We start from the raw sequence: 21,397 nt of genomic DNA, 5'->3' as shown, positions 1-21,397 counted from the left end.
TTAATTTGAAAAACTCACATAGTAAATTGTCTTCAAAACTCAGATGACTTGTGTTGAGAATAATAGTAGTGCTATGTGACTAAAAAGATTCATCCAGGTTTTGAGTATATTTCTTATTGTTACATGGGAAACAAGGTACCAGTAGATTCAGTAGATTCTCACAAATCCAACAAGACCAAGCATTCATGATATGCACACTCTTAAGGTTATGAAATTGGGCTATTAGTAAAAAAAAAGTAGAAAAGGGGGTGTTCACAATAATAGTAGCATCTGCTGTTGATGCTACAAACTCAAAACTATTATGTTCAAACTGCTTTTTTATCAATCCTGTGAATCACAAAACTAGTATTTAGTTGTATAACCACAGTTTTTCATGATTTCTTCACATCTGCGAGGCATTAATTTTGTTGGTTTGGAACCAAGATTTTTCTGGTTTCCTAGTGTGCTTGGGGTCATTGTCTTGTTGAAACACCCATTTCAAGGGCATGTCCTCTTCAGCATAAGGCAACATGACCTCTTCAAGTATTTTGACATATCCAAACTGATCCATGATACCTGGTATGCGATATATAGGCCCAACACCATAGTAGGAGAAACATGCCCATATCATGATGCTTGCACCACCATGCTTCACTGTCTTCACTGTGAACTGTGGAATGTGGCTTGAATTCAAAGTTTGGGGGTCGTCTCACAAACTGTCTGCGGTCCTTGGACCCAAAAACAACAATTTTACTCTCATCAGTCCACAAAATATTCCTCCATTTCTCTTTAGGCAAGTTGATGTGTTCTTTGGCAAATTGTAACCTCTTCTGCACATGTCTTTTATTTAACAGAGGGACTTTGGGATTCTTGCAAATAAATTAGCTTCACACAGGCGTCTTCTAACTGTCACAGCACTTACAGGTAACTCCAGACTGTCTTTGATCATCCTGGAGCTGATCAATGGGTGAGCCTTTGCCATTCTGGTTATTCTTCTATCCATTTTGATGGTTGTTTTCCATTTTCTTCCACGCGTCTCTGTTTTTTTTTTGTTCATTTTAAAGCATTTGAAATCATTGTAGATGAACAGTCTATAATTTTTTGCACCTGTGTATAGGTTTTCCCCTCTCCAATCAACGTTTTAATCAAACTACGCTGTTCTTCTGAACAATGTCTTGAACGTCCCATTTTCCTCAGGCTTTCAAAGAGAAAAGCATGTTCAACAGGTGCTGGCTTCATCCTTAAATAGGGGACACCTGATTCACACCTGATTGTTCCACAAAATTGATGAACTCACTGACTGAATGTCACACTACTATTATTATGAACACCCCCTTTTCTACTTTTTTTTACTAATAGCCCAATTTCATAGCCTTAAGAGTGTGCATATCATGAATGCTTGGTCTTGTTGGATTTGTGAGAATCTACTGAATCTACTGGTACCTTGTTTCCCATGTAACAATAAGAAATATACCCAAAACCTGGATTAATCTTTTTAGTCACATAGCACTACTATTATTCTGAACACTACTGTATGTCTTTAAAGTTATTTGGAAAAACTGCCATTCAAAGACTGGTTCATCAAAAGGCACGGCTAACAGAAAACTTGAGAATAAAACAATGAAAAATTATGAAGCAAAAACCACGAGGAGGAGAAGCTATCAGCTAAGATCAATCAATCAATCAATCAATTTTATTTATATAGCGCCAAATCACAACAAACAGTTGCCCCAAGGCGCTTTATATTGTAAGGCAAGGCCATACAATAATTACGTAAAAACCCCAACGGTCAAAATGACCCCCTGTGAGCAAGCACTTGGTGACAGTGGGAAGGAAAAACTCCCTTTTAACAGGAAGAAACCTCCAGCAGAACCAGGCTCAGGGAGGGGCAGTCTTCTGCTGGGACTGGTTGGGGCTGAGGGAGAGAACCAGGAAAAAGACATGCTGTGGAAGACAGCAGAGATCAATCACTAATGATTAAATGCAGAGTGGTGCATACAGAGCAAAAAGAGAAAGAAACACTCAGTGCATCATGGGAACCCCCCAGCAGTCTAAGTCTATAGCAGCATAACTAAGGGATGGTTCAGGGTCACCTGATCCAGCCCTAACTATAAGCTTTAGCAAAAAGGAAAGTTTTATGCCTAATCTTAAAAGTAGAGAGGGTGTCTGCCTCCCTGATCTGAATTGGGAGCTGGTTCCACAGGAGAGGAGCCTGAAAGCTGAAGGCTCTGCCTCCCATTCTACTCTTACAAACCCTAGGACCTACAAGTAAGCCTGCAGTCTTAGAGTGAAGCGCTCTATTGGGGTGATATGGTACTATGAGGTCCCTAAGATAAGATGCGACCTGATTATTCAAAACCTTATAAGTAAGAAGAAGAATTTTAAATTCTATTCTAGAATTAACAGGAAGCCAATGAAGAGAGGCCAATATGGGTGAGATATGCTCTCTCCTTCTAGTCCCCGTCAGTACTCTAGCTGCAGCATTTTGAATTAACTGAAGGCTTTTCAGGGAACTTTTAGGACAACCTCATAATAATGAATTACAATAGTCCAGCCTAGAGGAAATAAATAAAAAAAGAGGAAATTAGTTTTTCAGCATCACTCTGAGACAAGACCTTTCTAATTTTAGAGATATTGCGTAAATGCAAAAAAGCAGTCCTACATATTTGTTTAATATGCGCATTGAATGACATATCCTGATCAAAAATGACTCCAAGATTTCTCACAGTATTACTAGAGGTCAGGGTAATGCCATCCAGAGTAAGGATCTGGTTAGACACCATGTTTCTAAGATTTGTGGGGCCAAGTACAATAACTTCAGTTTTATCTGAGTTTAAAAGCAGGAAATTAGAGGTCATCCATGTCTTTATGTCTGTAAGACAATCCTGCAGTTTAGCTAATTGGTGTGTGTCCTCTGGCTTCATGGATAGATAAAGCTGGGTATCATCTGCGTAACAATGAAAATTTAAGCAATGCCGTCTAATAATACTGCCTAAGGGAAGCTTGTATAAAGTGAATAAAATTGGTCCTAGCACAGAACCTTGTGGAACTCCATAATTAACTTTAGTCTGTGAAGAAGATTGCCCATTTACATGAACAAATTGTAATCTATTAGATAAATATGATTCAAACCACCGCAGCGCAGTGCCTTTAATACCTATGGCATGCTCTAATCTCTGTAATAAAATTTTATGGTCAACAGTATCAAAAGCAGCACTGAGGTCTAACAGAACAAGCACAGAGATGAGTCCACTGTCTGAGGCCATAAGAAGATCATTTGTAACCTTCACTAATGCTGTTTCTGTACTGTGATGAATTCTAAAACCTGACTGAAACTCTTCAAATAGACCTCCAAAATAAAAGATAAAACTAAATAGAAAACGGACCAAGAAGCAAGAGAGGAGGGCTCAAGAGAGCAAGCCCTTTGTTTCCAGTGTCCTTCTAAAGGGGGTTCCGCAACTGGCCATAAGCTCCACCTACTTGGCATCAGATTGCTTTGACCAGAAAGTATTTGAAGAACTGAATACATCAAATAAAATGACATTATTATACGTTTTTTATTTTACTCTAGCATATAAAAGTGACTGAAAGTGATATTCTAACTAACACCATAGACTGAAACAGAAAATGGTTAACATATTGTGTACACAATGAAGCATTTGATATTCATTATTAATAAATGGATAATGATGAGACATGCAATAACAGTATAATTGGAATGCATTCATCACATGAAAAACATGTCAAGGATTAAATTGGAATATAAATTCTGACTTTGGTTAAGAACAACAATACAGAAGGAGAAATTAGCTTTTTCTTTCTTTCTTTGTTAAAAATATATTTGTGTGGTGAGAAGTCCACGTCCTTTCAAAACTGATCCAAAAGGGGCACTGTGGTTCCATACTGATATTGATTGACCAGTTTTATATATGAGTTCAGTTTGACAGCAAGGGAGGGCATTTTGAGATGTTATCAGCAGAAAATGCCCTGTTCTGGCTTTGGAAGTTCTCTGAGTTGGATGGGTTTCATTAAACTGTCTAATAAATCTTTTCTGAACCGGTGTTGATTGGACCAAGAGTGTCTTATTGATCCCTTATCCAAGATAGGGACTGCATGTTGGAGTGTCATGAGGTGTCATAAATTCAGCTAAGGGGTTTGGGCTCTCTTCAGACACTTTCTGAAAAGGGGGAGTGGAAGAATCTTGGTGCCAGGCACCAAGCTGAGTGATATATGAGTCATTCAGCTTAAAGCCATCTTGACACATGCACGAATTTGATCCCTGCACTCCTGCGCAATTTGTCGTGCCAATGCATCCTGCTTTGTCCCAGTTGATGCCATGCTGTATAAGCCTGTGCCATATCACTTCGTAGCCGATAATGCATTTGCTCTCAGAACTTGGCTGATGAAATCATTCTCTCATCACTCCCAGAATAACAGAGAAATGATCTACAGCTGAAGGTTTTCTCGTGTGTGTCATCTGGTAGAGAATGCATTTGGAATCTTGTCTCAAAGGTAATTTTTTATAATATCTATATTGTAATGGATTGGTAAAACGGGTGCATTTTCATTCCTTCTTATGAGTTAATGGATCTGTAAAGTTATGTTTATTACAGAAGTAACATCTCTTCATAATCTAATTTCAGGTTCAGATGCACTGTGTGCAACGACACGCAGTGGCATGCAGCGTTTTCGAATACGATGTGCATTGTTCGCCAATACTTTACACTAATGGCATGAAATTTATGTGTGCCAGAAACTTTTAACATTTCAAAATTTTCTTTGTGCACTGGCATGCAGCCTTGCACAGTTTACACAGTTTACAACAGTTTGCGACAGCTTTAGTGCACAGATCAAATTTGTGCAAGTGTCAAAGTGCCTTAACACATTCCAGCCTTAGGGTTTTTTGGCAGTCTGGTGCTTTGTGAGAGGGTAAAGGGAAGTCAATTTTGGTTCTGAGAAGGTGTCCTGGACATCCTTGCTACATATCTATCATGGAGCGTGATGGCGATTCAGTAGGTTTTGTAGTCTCCCTCACCTCCCTCAATGTGAATGAGGGAGATGAGTGAAATTTAATTAATGGGTTTATTGAACAAAAGAGTGAGTTTGGCGGACAAAACAACTTGCTGAGAACAGCCACAAAAATTCTTGCTACAGAGGAATCAGCTCTACTATGCAGCTAGGAACTAAAGGCAGTTGTTGAGAACAGCCTTTACGGACCTCACTTCTCTCTCCCATGCTCCACCAAAATGGGAAGCACTGGGGGAATTGAAAGAGAATTCAATCTGCTGCTCTGCTAGCTGTTCCTTCAAGTGAGGAGCCATAGCCTCAGAGGTCTCATGTAACTCTCAAGTTCCACCCATGAAATTTGTTCCATTGTCGGACAGGAGCTCGAAGGGTTTGCCTTTTCTGGTGATGAAACACCGTGGAGGCATCAGAAAGGTGACAGCATCGAGACTCTCCAGGAGGTCTAGATGCACACATCATGTTGTCATACAATTGAAGACAATGCCTCAATGCTTTGCTGTTTGACGTCCAATCTTCCCTGTGAAGGGCCCAAAACAATCGACTGTAGTTGAATTGTTTATATAGGCGCAGACGAGCAGGTGGCAGATCTGCCACCTTAGGTACAGAAGGATTGTCACACTCCACCTGGCACTGCATGCAGTGACTCTGGTGCCTCTTGACTGATGCTCAGCCAGCGCTTTTTTGGGTCCAGGATGCAGGAAGGTCTCACTGAAATCCTGGTTGATAAGGTTGGACAAAATATGCTTTAGGTTGGGTTTGGATGATGACTTCAGCTGTGCTCATCTTCCTTTGGAGCCTTGGCTGTCACTGGCAGTGAAGAGGAATGCTGTTGATTTCTCCTTCTGTTGTTGGAGGGATGTTGGTCCTTCTTTGGTGGCTTGGGTGCTTCATAGATATAGAGTGAAGCAGCTCTACTTGCTATGTGCTTTGCTTGGGATTTCATTTGTAGCCAGAAACTCAGATCAGGTAAGATATAGGTTTGGTCAGTACCTGTCTGAAGATTATCTTGGTTAAGGCAGTATTCCACAAACCCGGACGACAACTTGGTGACATCTTACTCGGTAGTCAGTCGACAAACAGTCTTTATTGAACAAAAGAGTGAGCTGATGGACAACAAAAGTTGCAGAGTACATGCACAAAAATTCATTATATTCAGCGCAGAGAGGTTCTGTAAGGACATTCAGACATGTTCTTATATGAAATGTGATGATGTGCTTCATATTAGCTAGTTTTTTGTTAATTCTCAGTGTTAGCAGGATGGAGAGTAGTTGATGATAATTTGTGAAGGGGAAGTTGTATGCAGCTGTACAGTCCAGGGTTTCTTTTTTTAAATCAGTAAATCCATTTGTGTTTTTTTGTGGTTTGGTTGTCTTGAAGCACAAAGTCCACAGACTCCTCAGAAAGCAATTCTTTAAGATATGAAAACCAAAATCCAGGAACAGCATACCAACATTCTGATGTTACTCTGTCCACAGCTTGCAAGGACATACCAGGAGACCTCGTTTTCTTGATTGACAGCTCTGGGAGCATATATCCAGATGACTATCAGAAAATGAAGGACTTCATGAAATCTGTCATCCAAAAATCTATCATTGGAAAGGATGAGGTGCACGTTGGTGTTTTGCAGTACAGCTCTGTCCAACAAAAAGAGTTCCTCCTCAATCAGTACTACACCAAAGACGCTTTGACAGCAGCCATCAACGGCATGGAGCAGATCGGTGGAGGTACAGACACAGGCAAAGCTATCACAGAAGTCTCAACTTTTTTCGATGCAGCTAGTGGAGGTCGGCCCCACCTGAGGCAGAGGCTGGTGGTGATAACAGATGGTGAGTCTCAAGATGAAGTCAGCGGTCCTGCTGCAGCTCTGAGGGACAAGGGAGTGGTAATCTATGCCATCGGGGTGATGGATGCCAACACGACCCAGCTTCTGGAGATCACCGGTTCACATGACCGGGTCTATGCTGAGCGAGACTTTGATGCACTGAAGGATCTGGAGAGTCATGTGGCCATGGATCTCTGTGATCCAGAAACAGGTGGGTGCACTCTGAGAAGATTATGAAGCACAGCAGATCAGGTACTTTTTGACAATATGATGGTTTGGAAAAAGCAGATGTTTCATGCACATTCACGTATATGAATGTTACAGCAATGTTGTGCTTTCAGTGATGCATTTGAACTGTTTTTTTTTTGTTTTGTTTTTTTTTCTGGAACAGAATGACTGTACAGCGTACGTATATGTAGTTGTGGTCTTTTGGGCTTTTAATGATGTCTTTGAACTGGTTTTTTGTCAGGGTGGAGTTAGTGTACAGCAAACACCATTAATGGGTGTTTGAAGTTTGAATTTATTTTTGGATCTTCTCTAATCTACACAGGGTCAAACGTATGCATGCAGGCGCAAATATATATTTACGTTCACTTAAATCTTTTAATAAATAGTGCTGAAGGTTCTACAGTGTACTTTACCATGACAAGGCCAACACCTATTAACTCCTTGTTAGTGATCATGACTGACTGCAGCTGGTACTTTCTCTTTGCCAGCATACTCAGAACAATGACAAAGTCCAAGGAACTCATTGAAGATATAAGAAGGAGAATTGTAGATTTGCACAAGTTGGGAGGGTCTCTTGGAGCCATATCCAGAGTGTCACACTGTCACTCTTCACTTCACGCTTCATTGGGGACACACTGTCCAGCGTTTTAGTCCAACGCCCAGCAGAAACGGATCTGATGTAATGCCACTCCTACTTTGGTCATATAGAGACTGGTGTAACAGTATATCTTTCCACCACCTCTGAAAGGCAACATCCCTACAGGGCAGCACTGATTAAAGCTTACCCAAACCTTGACAAGGCCCAATCAGGATAGAGCAACCTTTAAACTCTATCACCGTACTCAGCATGCCATTCTCGTTGGAGCATCTCTGCTATTTTGGCATTGTGGGATAGCTCGCCCACATATTGAGCTTGCCAGACTACTTTTGACTGACCCAGTTGCCGGTTGTTTGCAAAATGGTGCTGAATTTGCAGACACAAGAAGATGCTGCAGGATGAGTGTGAGTATTGACTTACGATCATTTAGGTGTAAAAACATATGAGATACACAGGTTCTTGTGGCAAATATCACAGTTATCTGGGAACTACTTATTGCACAGGAATTCATCAAGCAAAGTTGGCCGCGGGCACGTACTAACACAGAATATACAAAAACTGTATAGAAGTTTGGCCAAACAAGAGCGTCCACTCTTGTTTCTTGCCTGCGTGCCTGCGTGCCTTAAGCTAAACTAGTGGCGCTCGTGAGAGTATGACACTCTATTTGTCATGGCTGTCTTATGGTCCCAGATGCAGTGGTGGGCACAGTTCTGTTAATCCACTAATTATCGAAGTTAACATTTTTGTTAATAGTAATATTTCCTACTCTGAAGTATCTTATCCCCCTTCCAAATATACTCTACACAGGATTGTCACCAGGATTTTTTCACATCATACGGGAGAACTTGGCGTGGCATAGCCATGCAGTGAGCACTGCAGACGCGAGTATTGTTGGAGGGTCTGACCAATGCTCCCCACCCCCCTTGAAAATGTTGAACAGTATTTGCTCCATTTTGAGGGCCAAACTTTGTGAAGTAAAGCCCAAGATTGTTTTTGTTACAGCCTTACTTTAAAGCCAAAAGAAACAAGGCATCATGCCAAAACATAGAAGAGTGTAGAAATGTGCGTCAGAGGCGAATAAGAAGTAATTTATACACAGCAGGTTACTAAAGAAAATCCTTACAATTGTGTCACTTCAAGATTAATTTCTGATTACTGTATATTTTGAAATTAAAAACATTTCTTAAGGCCCCTTCACACATAACACAACTGAAGCCGCCTAGCACACGAAGGAGAAATTGCATTCCATTCGTGAAAAATCGGAGCCGCCTCAAATGCCTCGTACAGCTGTCGCCACAACATTCGCACACACAAGCGACCGAAAGGCAGCGAATGCCCTGCGGGTGCTCATTCGATCCCCCTCTCTGCAGGTGTAAGCCAAATACCAGGTGGCACACACAAACATCTAACACCGCTCCCTGGACACTTAGAAAAGGTGGGGTTATTCGCACACCTGGTACAATAGCAGAGAGCAGGCAGGCACATTCAACCTGTCTGTGAACAGTCTCTAAGTGCCACATGAAAGTGGCATAATCTACACTCAACAAAAATATAAACGCAACACTTTTGGTTTTGCTCCCATTTTGTATGAGATGAACTCAAAGATCTAAAACTTTTTCCACATACACGATATCACCATTTCCCTCAAATATTGTTCACAAACCAGTCTAAATCTGTGATAGTGAGCACTTCTCCTTTGTTGAGATAATCCATCCCACCTCACAGGTGTGCCATATCAAGATGCTGATTAGACACCATGATTAGTGCACAGGTGTGCCTTAGACTGCCCACAATAAAAGGCCACTCTGAAAGGTGCAGTTTTATCACACAGCACAACGCCACAGATGTCGCAAGATTTGAGGGAGCGTGCAGTTGGCATGCTGACAGCAGGAATGTCAACCAGAGCTGTTGCTCGTGTATTGAATGTTCATTTCTCTACCATAAGCCGTCTCCAAAGGCGTTTCAGAGAATTTGGCAGTACATCCAACCAGCCTCACAACCGCAGACCACGTGTAACCACACCAGCCCAGGACCTCCACATCCAGCATGTTCACCTCCAAGATCATCTGAGACCAGCCACTCGGACAGCTGCTGAAACAATCGGTTTGCATAACCAAAGAATTTCTGCACAAACTGTCAGAAACCGTCTCAGGGAAGCTCATCTGCATGCTCGTCGTCCTCATCGGGGTCTCGACCTGACTCCAGTTCGTCGTCGTAACCGACTTGAGCGGGCAAATGCTCACATTCGCTGGCGTTTGGCACGTTGGAGAGGTGTTCTCTTCACGGATGAATCCCGGTTCACACTGTCCAGGGCAGATGGCAGACAGCGTGTGTGGCGTCGTGTGGGTGAGCGGTTTTCTGATGTCAATGTTGTGGATCGAGTGGCCCATGGTGGCGGTGGGGTTATGGTATGGGCAGGTGTCTGTTATGGATGAAGAACACAGGTGCATTTTATTGATGGCATTACAGGGCTTGACAATAAGTCAATTTATGCACTGGCCCACAGGGCCAGTAGAATCTGAAAGTTACTGGCCCGGATGAAAATATCACTGGCCCATACTTTCACGCCTGTGCCGAACCGGGGGGTAACTGATAAGAATTTTTTAAATCAACACTCAGACATTAGAATTGGGTTTCCTTAATGTAAAAACACTTGAAAACAAACACAAAATTCTTATACTACATGATAAAAACCTTAAAGTGAGTAAACTTTGAAAAAAAATGTCGGTAGGTAACTGATAGGAATTTTTTCAACACTCAGACATTAATACAAAAATAAATTTATTTCTTGATCATTTACAAAATTAATATGTTAAATTTCATAAACCAAGTTCCCTTGCTAATGTCACTGTGGGGTTTCCACAAGGGCATACTGATTAGACTTTTAAACTGGCGTATGAAATCATACCACATTGTCTACCAGGACTTGGTATATTTATACTTACTTGTTAGCATATTCTGGCATGGCCCTACAAGTTCCACAGAAGACAACCTCACTCTCCTCATCACGCTCCAGCTATGGCCGTCTTTTCTTCCAGGAAGTTTGCCAAGTTTTCCTCACCCTTTTCTTCTCATATTCAGCATCAGCAGCCTTCCTCTTCTGTGCTTGTTTTGAGGGTGATAGCTGTTCTTTCCTTTGCTTTCCTGGTTTCTGCCCAGGGGCAGGAGGTTTCAAGAAATTCATAATATTCACTGCGCTCGATCTTGCTTAAGCGAAAATGACGCGTCGATGTTGAAGCGAAATTTGCGCCACATCAGAAGATGCGCCTGCAGACGAAGTTTGTCTGCACTTCATTGCCGAAGTGGTGCAACATGTCCTGTCTCTGGTAGCAGCCTGTGAGCAGGACGTATGTCTCTTTTGTCCTTTATTTCACAACTATGACAAGAGTTTTTGGAGGAGCAGCAGCCCCACAGCAGCGGGAGCGGAGTTTCTTTTTTTTTTTTTTTTTTTAATTGTTTACATGTGCGCGCGTGAACGGGACAGTTGGTCCTCAAGTTGGGTCCTGCAGAGACAGAAGGACCGCTGAAAGCAGCCATCATCCAGACGCAGCAAATAATGATACTGCCTGAATTGGGAACGTCTCATGACGTTTGTCAGCTTTCCACAACAACTCGCTCCGTGTGATCAAGGTCCGTCATGTTAACTTGACTAACAACCGGAGCCGGCGAGCTGAATGGAAGCTCCTCCTATTTGATGACGCACCGGGGCGAATTTTCGCAGCAAAAGCAGAGCGACACACCGGGTGAAGGAGGCGCGTCCGTTGCCACGCGACCCCCGCGAATTTGTAGCATCTGATCGCGCCCGGTGTGAACGCGGCATTAGACTAATAAATCTGCCCAAAGCGATTTTAATTCTTACTGGCCCATACGGACCAGTGAAATATGAACTTCACTGGCCCGTGGTGGCCCGGAACATGTAAAAAAGGCCGCCGGGCCATCGGACCAGTGCTATTGTCGAGCCCAGCATTATGAATGCACAGAGATACCGTGATGAGATCTTGAGGCCCATTGTTGTGCCATACATCCAAGAACATCACCTCATGTTGCAGCAGGATAATGCACGGCCCCATGTTGCAAGGATCTGTACACAATTCTTGGAAGCTGAAAATGTCCCAGTTCTTGCATGGCCGGCATACTCACCGGACATGTCACCCATTGAGCATGTTTGGGATGCTCTGGACCGGCGTATACGACAGCGTGTACCAGTTCCTGCCAATATCCAGCAACTTCGCACAGCCATTGAAGAGGAGTGGACCAACATTCCACAGGCCACAACTGACAACCTGATCAACTCTATGCAAAGGAGATGTGTTGCACTGCATGAGGCAAATGGTGGTCACACCAGATACTGACTGGTATCCCCCCCCAATAAAACAAAACTGCACCTTTCAGAGTGGCCTTTTATTGTGGGCAGTCTAAGGCACACCTGTGCACTAATCATGGTGTCGAATCAGCATCTTGATATGGCACACCTGTGAGGTGGGATGGATTATCTCAGCAAAGGAGAAGTGCTCACTATCACAGATTTAGACTGGTTTGTGAACAATATTTGAGGGAAATGGTGATATTGTGTATGTGGAAAAAGTTTTAGATCTTTGAGTTTGTCTCATGGGAGCAAAACCAAAAGTGTTGCGTTTATATTTTTGTTGAGTGTAGCAACACACATGGGTGTGACTGTGCCGAACCCCACATACACACTCACACAAAGTGTGCACTGTGTCCTGCACCTCAGCTGGAGAACACGCAGTGCACGTGTGCGGTCGCTCACGACCTCATGAGGACCGACCAGCGTCTGAGCATACCTGAGCATGTCTGAGCATGAGCTGTGTGAAGCCGGCTGTCCTTGTGTGGGAAAAAATTAATACATATTGCTCCAGCTGACCGTCGCATCAGCGCACCTCAAAGCTTCTGAATATTGTGCCATGCAGGAAACCACCCCACGGGATGCCTCCCCCTCCCCGAGGTGCATGTCACTGCGGGATTTCCTCACATTGTAATAATTTAAGCATATATCACATTTGCAGCAGATGACCATTGATGTGTTCATGATGCAAGAGCCCAGCTCTTCATGAGACGGGAGCTGACTCTTCATGACACGGGAGTCTGCCAGCTCTTCATGAGACGAGCGCATCAGGTAATTCATGTAATGGCCCAGTCACATGGCATACAACGATTCCTGAATGAAGGGGGAAAGTAAAAAGTCACAGTTTGTTGAGAAAAAGTGGATGAAAGAGCTTTATCACCGAACAGCCTGCAAAGCAAGAGCGCAAAAGGGACGAAAGAGGAACTAAACAAAACCGAAGTTTACCTTGATCTCGACGCTTGAAACAACCTTGGAACGAAACGCGCCTGGAGCCACAGCTGGAGCAGTGTGTATCAGCACTGGAATGGAGCTCATAACGCCTGAGTCCTGGAGAAACTGCAAACAGAAGCTGTGGAGATCTGTGCGCACGTCGGTGGACCCACCTGCTCTGGTTCCTCGTCCAGAACAAAAGAGGGATCATGTCATCATCAGAATCCTCACTGTCTGACGACACGCTGTGCGCTCCGTCTGGCTCCAATTAAAAAAACAACCTCTGGTGTGCCGTCGTCACTGCTGTATCACTGTATTACGTTACTAAGCCATATATATTGACTTATAACAGAAGACTGTCAAAAGGGAGAATAAATATAAGTGTAAAGATGATTGAATATATCAGAGCAATAAACTGATCAATCTGTGTGAACGTGCATTGACTCCCCATGTGTGGTTATTTCCACCAGCTGCAGTTGATCCACAATGCAAATTCTGTCTTCCAGAACAGCTCTTTATATAATCTTTTGAATTATCTACCTGTTGCCACATGTACATAATGGCTGGATTGTCATTCCTACACTCATATTGTTATATTTAATAAAAAGAAATAATGATAAGCGCACGCAGGAGCTGCTGGAGCTGGAGCTGCTGCTGCCACTGCCTCCAAGTACTGGAGTGGACACTATATTTACGTATTTAGTGTCCACTCCCATCACGAGTCATCCAAAGCACGATATACAAAGAAGAGGGTTTTTCCAGCTCACGATGAACCACATTTGTGACCAAGTCAAGCAAAAGTCCCTCTGAACAGGAAGGAAGCTGAAGCAGGCCAATCAGTCGGGTGACCATATGCTGTGGCCATTATCTGTGAATCGTTGTATTTTGCAAAAGTGACACCTTTTACATTGTTGAAGGGTGGAATTAGTGGTTCCTCAGGGACACCCTAACCTGCTCTCTTCTGCTCTGCCAGAAGCTGATAGCTCATTCAGGTGTCTTCAGCCAATCAAGACTAAGTCAGTTTCTGGTCCACCACGGAGAGATGAACAATGTGCTGGTTTATTTCATATCCTGTCATCTTTCTCTCAGATTGTATTTACTCTTTGTTGTTCTCTCAACCAGAGTGCAAGAAGACTGAGACAGCTGATATCATCTTCCTGGTCGATGGTTCCACCAGCATAACCCCGGAGAAGTTCAGAAGCATGAAGACATTTATGTCATCCATGGTGAACCAAACCACAGTGGGCAAGGACCTGACTCGCTTTGGAGTCATTATGTACTCCAACGATCCAAAATCAGTTTTTACTCTGAAAAAGTATGTTTCCAAACGTCAGGTTCTTCAAGCAATATCAGCTCTGAAGTCCCCAAATGGAGACACGTATACTGGCAAGGCTCTTGAATACTCCTTACAGTATTTTAATGCTGAACACGGTGGCCGGGCAGAATTGAAGGTGCCTCAGATTCTCATGGTGATCACAGATGGTGACGCAACTGATAGCAGAAATCTGGTGAAGCCATCTATAGCACTGCGAGAACATAACATCAGTGTCTTCAGTATTGGAGTGGAGGGAGCCATCCAGTCCCAGCTGGAGACCATGGCTGGTGGTGACACATCCAAAGTCTTCTATGTGGACAATTTTAAAGCCCTAGAAACTCTACACAGGAATATTTCTCATGTCCTCTGCAACTACACAAAGCCAGGTAAGAAAGTAAGGACTGATTTTATAAGATATTTTATGATGTAAAATATAAACGAACAGTGCAAATACTATTCAGTTAAGATGAAATTATATTATATGAATAAAAGGTTTTTTGTTTGTTTTTTAACAGTGATAATGTGCATTTTCCTTTTACTAATTCTTTTGTTTTGTCAGTTTGTGAAAAGCAGCAGGCTGACCTGGTCTTCCTGCTCGATCAGTCTGGCAGCATCGTTCAAAATGACTACACCACCATGAAGAAATTTACGACTGAACTCGTGAAAAGCTTTGAAGTTGGAAAAGAGTTTGTGCGTGTTGGACTCGCCCAGTTTAGCAGCACGTTCCAGAAGGAGTTTTACCTCAACCAGTTCTACACTGAGCAAGAGGTTACCAAGCACATCCTGGATTTGCAGCAGATTGGTGGAGGCACCAATATTGGACTGGCTCTTAATTCTATTCGGGAGTATTTTGAGGCCTCACGCGGCAGCCGCCGCTCTGAAGGGATTTCACAGAATCTGGTGTTGATCACAGATGGTGAGTCCCAGGATGATGTGGAGGACGCTGCTGATCATCTTAGATCTCTGGGGATCGAGATATTTGCCATCGGGATTGGAGATGTCCACAAACTGGAGCTTTTGCAGATCACGGGAACCCCGGAGAGGGTGTTTACTGTGGCAAACTTTGGCAGCTTGGAAAATATCAAGCAAAAGGTGGTTGATACCATCTGTAAATCCAACCCGCCCAAAGATCCATCTGGTAAGTTCAGAACTGAGACTGTTTGTATATCTCAGGTGTGTGTGGACTTAACCCACAGTTTTAACCAGATTACCTTTAATTAGACTTTGACTGAAACGCTGATTCTGCCTTCATCTATCAGTGGTTGGTTTTGAAAAGAGATAGTGTTAACCAGGCCAAAGATGAAAAATGACAACTCTTCTTTTTGTATATGTAATTTGATGTACTTCACATTGATCTGATAGCAGACAAACATTGCAGTCATCTTCTTGTTCTTTTGAGTGCTCCCATTAGGGGGCGCCACAGCAGATCAATTGTTTCCATCTCTCCCTGTCCTCTGTATCTTCCTCTGTCTCACCAACCACCTGCATGTCCTCCCTCAGCACATCCATAAACCTCCTCTTTGTCCTCCGTCTTCTCCTCCTGCCTGGTGGTTCCATCCTCAGCATCCCCTGGGTCTCACCTCTTTGTCTCCAAACCGTCCCACCTGAGCTGTTCCTCTGATATGTTCATTCCTAATCCTGTCCATTCTCGTCTCTCCCAAAGAGAATTGCAACATCTTTAGCTCCGCCTCCTGTCTTTTTGTTAGTTCCACCATCTCTAAGTCGTCCAACATAGCTGGTCTCACTACTGTCTTGTAAACTTTCCCCTTCACTCTTGCAGATGTTGTTTCGTCACAGATCACTCCTGCCACCTTTCTCCACCCACTCCACCCTGCCTGCACTCTCTTCTTCATCTCTCTAACACACTCTCCATTACTTTGGACTGTTGACCCCAAGTATTTGAACTCATCTAAATCCAGTGATGAAAGTTTTTTTGTCTTACGGATGCGGCCCTGTCAGCCAACATCGTGAAAACAAAAACAGACCTTTGTGCACAAAATAAACACTTAACCTGGTACAGGAAGTTAGCATGGGCTAAGAGCTAATAAGCTAAGATAACCACTTCCAAAACTCACATAGAGGTAGACTACCGAGTTATTTAGCCATCACAATAAAAATTAGAACTAACAACATTAAAGCACAGATAGTTAAACTGACCAAAAGACAGAACAGTTACGACCTTTTGTTTCCTTCATTCAAGTCATCAGCGGTTCAGGAGGTCTGGCAGGAAGCAGCAGCAAACACAACATCTAATCCATTTGTTATTTGCTGTGGGGCAGAGACCACGCTGAATCTGAGACTCAGATGTGTTTCTTAACTTGGCAAATATTTCAACAATCACTTTGCTATTAAGCAACTTGTTAAAGCATTTACAAATCTTCATGTTGAAAAAGTCGTAGTTATTTGTTTAGGATTGTAAATGGCTTCATCCTGCTTTTGACAGACTGTTTAGATCAAGGGTGGCCAAGTTCGGTCCTCAAGAGCCACCTTCCTGACACTCTTAGATGTCTCCCTGCTCCAACACACCTGAATCCAATGAAAGCGAGTCTTTCATTGGATTCAGGTGTGTTGGAGCAGGGAGACATCTAAGAGTGTCAGGAAGGTGGCTCTTGAGGACCGAACTTGGCCACCTCTGGTTTAGATGATTGAAAAGAGTTGAAACTCTTGTTTGGAAAATGAGAAAGGACTTTTTATTAACTTCTAATTCCAACAGTTCGACAGTTGAAATCTGATTTGTGTTTCATTCATGTTACTTCCTGCATCAATGGCACACTTGTTAAATATCTCTGGCAGCATCCTCATATCGTAATACTCAGCAGTGTAACACCATCAGGGACAGCTTGTTTCTTATAAAAAGAATATTTCATGTTTCTACGTTGAGGCTTCAGTTATATTTTTCTCTGTTGCAGACTGCAGCATTGATATCGCTATGGGATTTGATATTTCTCAAAGAACCGGAGCTCCTGATGAGACTCTGGTCAGCGGCCACACCAACCTTGAGATCCTCCTGCCGGACATCGTTCAGTACGTTTCCACAGTGCACGGACTGTGCTGCACTGGCCCTGCCCCTGTGAAAACTAACATCGCTTTCCTAGTGGTGAACCGTGATGGACGCACTCTGTACGACTTCAACTTTGAAGGTTACAACAAGGATGTGATTGAAAAAGTTAAGACCCTGCAGTTGTCGGAACCGACCTACTTCAACACAGCACTGCTGAACTCCTTCAAGAACAAGTTCAGCACTGAGTCCAAAGCCGGTGTGAAGGTGAGTCTGTTTTCTGTTTAGTAACAGAAAAATTAAGTGATGCAAAACTGTTAGTGACCACCAACAAAAACCTACATGGACAAACCTGGTAGCTTTTGAAGAATGACGCCTCAATAACAGTTTGTTTTTTTATGGCTTTGATGTTCTACAGAAGGAAAATCGTTATATTACTTTGGATGCAGACCAAGGGTTCCTGTATCTGGCGAGGGTCCACTAGTTCCAGGGTCCACTGGTCCTACCCTCTTTATGTTATTTGATGGTGTATATTACAATTCCAAACAGATTTTAAAGGTCACAAATAAATCTAATACTTTCAAATAGTAAACAAACCAGATCCAGTTTTGTTCAGTTTACTGTCTTCTTTGCAGAATCACTGGATACTCTGATTGTAGCACTTGAGAAGCTGAGTGAGGAATCAGTATCTGGGTTTGAGATTGTCATGATCAAGCCTAAGATTTAGGGTTTTAACAACATTCTGGACTCAGCCACCAGAGGTGTATCTGTATGTGGTGAAAGCGTTGAACTTGTACAGACATTCACTTATTTTGGCAGTGATATACATGTCACTGGATCCTTGGCCTTTTAGATCGAGAGGCGCCTGGGAAGATCTCATGGAGGCATGAGGTCACTGGACAGAAGGGTTTGGCGAAGCTGATATCTTTGCAGATGAACAAAGGTCCAAGTCTTTAGGGTCCTGGTGCTGCCTGTCTTGCTGTATGATTGTAAGACTTGGACACTAACCAGGGACCTAAAGTAATGACAGGATGTCTTTGGTACTGGGTGCCTCTGAAGGATCCTTGTCTCTTGAATGACTCTGTATCTGGAATAACTTTGTATCAAACAAGCAGTTACTAAGAGACACTAAGATGAGGAGGATCACTTGCATTGTGAGAGAGTCAGCTATGACATTTTGCCCATGTGACCCATTTGTCTATGCGTGATCCAGTACACAGGATCCTAGGTGTTGTTGAGGACCCCAGTAGCTGCAAGGACACACCCACATTTCAAGTGGCTTTGGCAGATAGATGGTTATTTTAGAGATGTGGGGGGTCACCATCCAGGACCCAAGGCAGTACCGAGGTCTTGTGGACCCCTCTCAGACTTGATTTGACTTGACACTTTAAGGATGAAAAAATAAACGAGCCGTCTCATCCAAACAGTGCAGTCCAGGCCAACATGGTGCCCACCAGCTTCAGCTCAGTGAAGATCTGGACACTCGAGAACTCGATTTTCACAAGTTACTGCTGATGTTTGAAGTTAAAATTAAGAGAAAATAATTTTCACACACACACACACCCGCGTGCGCGCACACACACACACACACACACACACACACACACACACACACACACACACACACACACACACACAAAGGAGTTGTCACACAAACAACACGTCTGAGGTATGACCCAAACTGTCCAACAGGTGCTGGTGATCTTCTCAGATGGACTCGATGAAGATGTGATGAAGCTTGAACATGAGTCAGAGTTGCTGCAACAGTCTGGTAAGATTCTGACTTTAGTTTTTGTAAGTCATGTGACGCCGTACTGACTGAGTTGTTTTAACTGACTGAACGTACAGTTTTCTTAAAGGGGAACTCTGAAGTTCATCAAACTCTTCTTCATTGTCAGATGTTTTGTGGGTCATTTTTACACTTTTGACAAAACTAAATTCATCAGTTTATCCTTGATTTAGAACACAAACACCATCATGTTTATCAAACTTGTGCATGGTCTGTAAGTACGTGCACGCTGCTTGTGTTCTAATGTGTTTTTTTTTTTAGCAAATAACAACATTGGCAGTGTTAGAATGCTGTGTTGCTGTTTGTTCTGTAGGGGTCAGTGCTTTGCTGGTTGTCTCTCTGGATGGTGCACGAGATGTTCGACAGCTGCAGATGATCGAGTTCGGACGCGGGTTTGATTACAAGTCTCCCATCAGCATCAGCATGCCGAGTGTCGCCAGCAGCATCCTCAAACAGATTGTAAGTTTTCTTGCTTTGCTGCAAATGCCACAAAACAGAACAAACACATCCTGCCTGCTGCTGCTTTGTGCAAATCAAACAGGACCTTCTGATGTCCTCAGACTGCAGCATGTGAATTAGAACACGCGAGTCACCCACTGACCATCAGTCCTTTCTCCATCTGTCAGCTCTGTTATCTGTTTCAGACATGACCAAGTGCTGTTTGGGTACATCAGCACCCCCATGGGGCCATCTGGAGGCTTAGCTCTGACATTCACAGGGAGACCGGAATAAAGGACTCATCCTTACTACTACTACTACTACTGCTGCCACTGCAAATAATAATAATAACTGTATTGTCTTGCACTTTTACACCAACAAAGTGCTTCACAAACAACAAAGAACATAATTACTATATTTTAATAAAAGTTAACATAATTAAATGGGAGGCAAAGCAGCGGGTGTGGGAGGAGTTCAGAGTAACCATGGAGAAGGACTTTTGGTCTGCACCAAGGTCGGGTCTGGGAGGAGTTTGGGGAGGCCATGAAGGAGGACTATCACTCGGCCTCAAAGAGATTCTGGCAAACCGTCCGACGCCTCAGGAGGCGGAAGCAGCTCTCCACCCGCACTGTTTATGGTGCGGGTGGGGAGCTGTTGACCCTGACTGGGGATGTTGTCGGGTGGTGGAAGGAGTACTTCGAGGATCTCCTCAATCCGAAGAGGAAGCAGAGACTGGGGACTCAGAGGCAGACTCATCCATTACCCAGGCCGAAGTCACCGAGGTGGTTAGAAAGCTCCTCGGTGGCAAGGCTCCTGGGGTGGATGAAATCCGTCCTGAGGACCTTAAGTCTCTGGATGTTGTGGGACTGTCTTGGCTGACACGCCTCTGCAACATCGCGTGGCGATCGGGGACATTGCCTCTGGATTGGCAGACCGGGGTAGTGGTGGGGGACCGGAGGGTGTGTTCCAACTATAGGGGGATCACACTCCTCAGCCTCCCCGGTAAGGTCTATTCCAGAGTACTGGAGAGGAGAATTCGACCGATGGCCGGACCTCGGATTCAGGAGGAGCAGTGTGGTTTTTGTCCTGGTCACGGCACACTGGACAAGCTCTACACACTCCATCGGGTGCTCGAGGGTTCATGGGAGTTCGCCCAACCAGTCCACATGTGTTTTGTGGATCTGGAGAAGGCGTTCGATCATGTCCCTCGGGGCACCCTGTGGGGAGTGCTCCGGGAGTACGGGGTCCGGGGTCCTTTGCTAAGGGCTATCCGGTCCCTGTACGACCGCAGCAGGAGCTTGGTTCGCATTGCCGGTAGTAAGTCAAACCTGTGCACGTTGGCCTCCACCAGGGCTGCCCTTTGTCACCGGTTCTGTTCATTATTTTTATGGACAGAATTTCTAGGCGCAGCCAGGGTGTAGAGGGGGTCTGGTTTGGGAACCACAGAATCTCGTCTCTACTGTTTGCGGACACATGTAGTTCTGTTGGCTTTGTCAAATCAGGACCTTCAGCGTTCACTGGGGCGGTTTGCAGCCAAGTGTGAAGCATCCGGCATGAAAATCAGCACCTCCAAATCCGAGGCCATGGTTCTCGACCAGAAAAAGGTGCTTTGCCCTCTTCAGGTCGGTGGAGTGTCCTTGCCTCAAGTGGAGGAGTTTAAGTATCTCGGGGTCTTGTTCATGAGTGAGGGACGGATGGAGTGTGAGATCGATAGACGGATCGGTGCAGCGTCTGCAGTGATGCGGTCGCTGTATCGGACCGTCGTGGTGAAGAGAGAGCTGAGTAGGGGGGCAAACCTCTCGATTTACCGATCAAGCTACATTTCGATCCTCACCTATGGTCATGAGATTTGGCTCATGACCGAAAGAACGAGATCGCGAGTACAAGCGGCCAAGATGAGTTTCCTCCGCAG

The 21,397-nt window shown here is 43.9% G+C and overlaps 1 protein-coding gene across 1 annotated transcript in view; it reads left to right on the top strand.

The window, feature by feature from the left end:
* The window catches only part of col6a4a (collagen, type VI, alpha 4a), a 144,253-nt gene that overhangs the window by 38,186 nt on the left and 84,670 nt on the right, over positions 1–21,397 (top strand). Inside the window, exons 7-12 of the mRNA XM_034173480.1 lie at positions 6,480–7,037; positions 14,068–14,646; positions 14,820–15,398; positions 17,170–17,525; positions 18,951–19,029; positions 19,361–19,506. Coding sequence (XP_034029371.1) covers positions 6,480–7,037; positions 14,068–14,646; positions 14,820–15,398; positions 17,170–17,525; positions 18,951–19,029; positions 19,361–19,506 — 2,297 coding nt within the window. The remainder of the gene's footprint in view (positions 1–6,479; positions 7,038–14,067; positions 14,647–14,819; positions 15,399–17,169; positions 17,526–18,950; positions 19,030–19,360; positions 19,507–21,397) is intronic.

The sequence above is a fragment of the Thalassophryne amazonica genome, chromosome 7 (genome assembly GCF_902500255.1).
Source record: "Thalassophryne amazonica chromosome 7, fThaAma1.1, whole genome shotgun sequence".
Classification (NCBI taxonomy): Eukaryota; Metazoa; Chordata; class Actinopteri; order Batrachoidiformes; family Batrachoididae; genus Thalassophryne; species Thalassophryne amazonica.
Note: the sequence above shows the minus strand (reverse complement) of the source record. Positions and strands in the feature narration are given on the sequence as shown.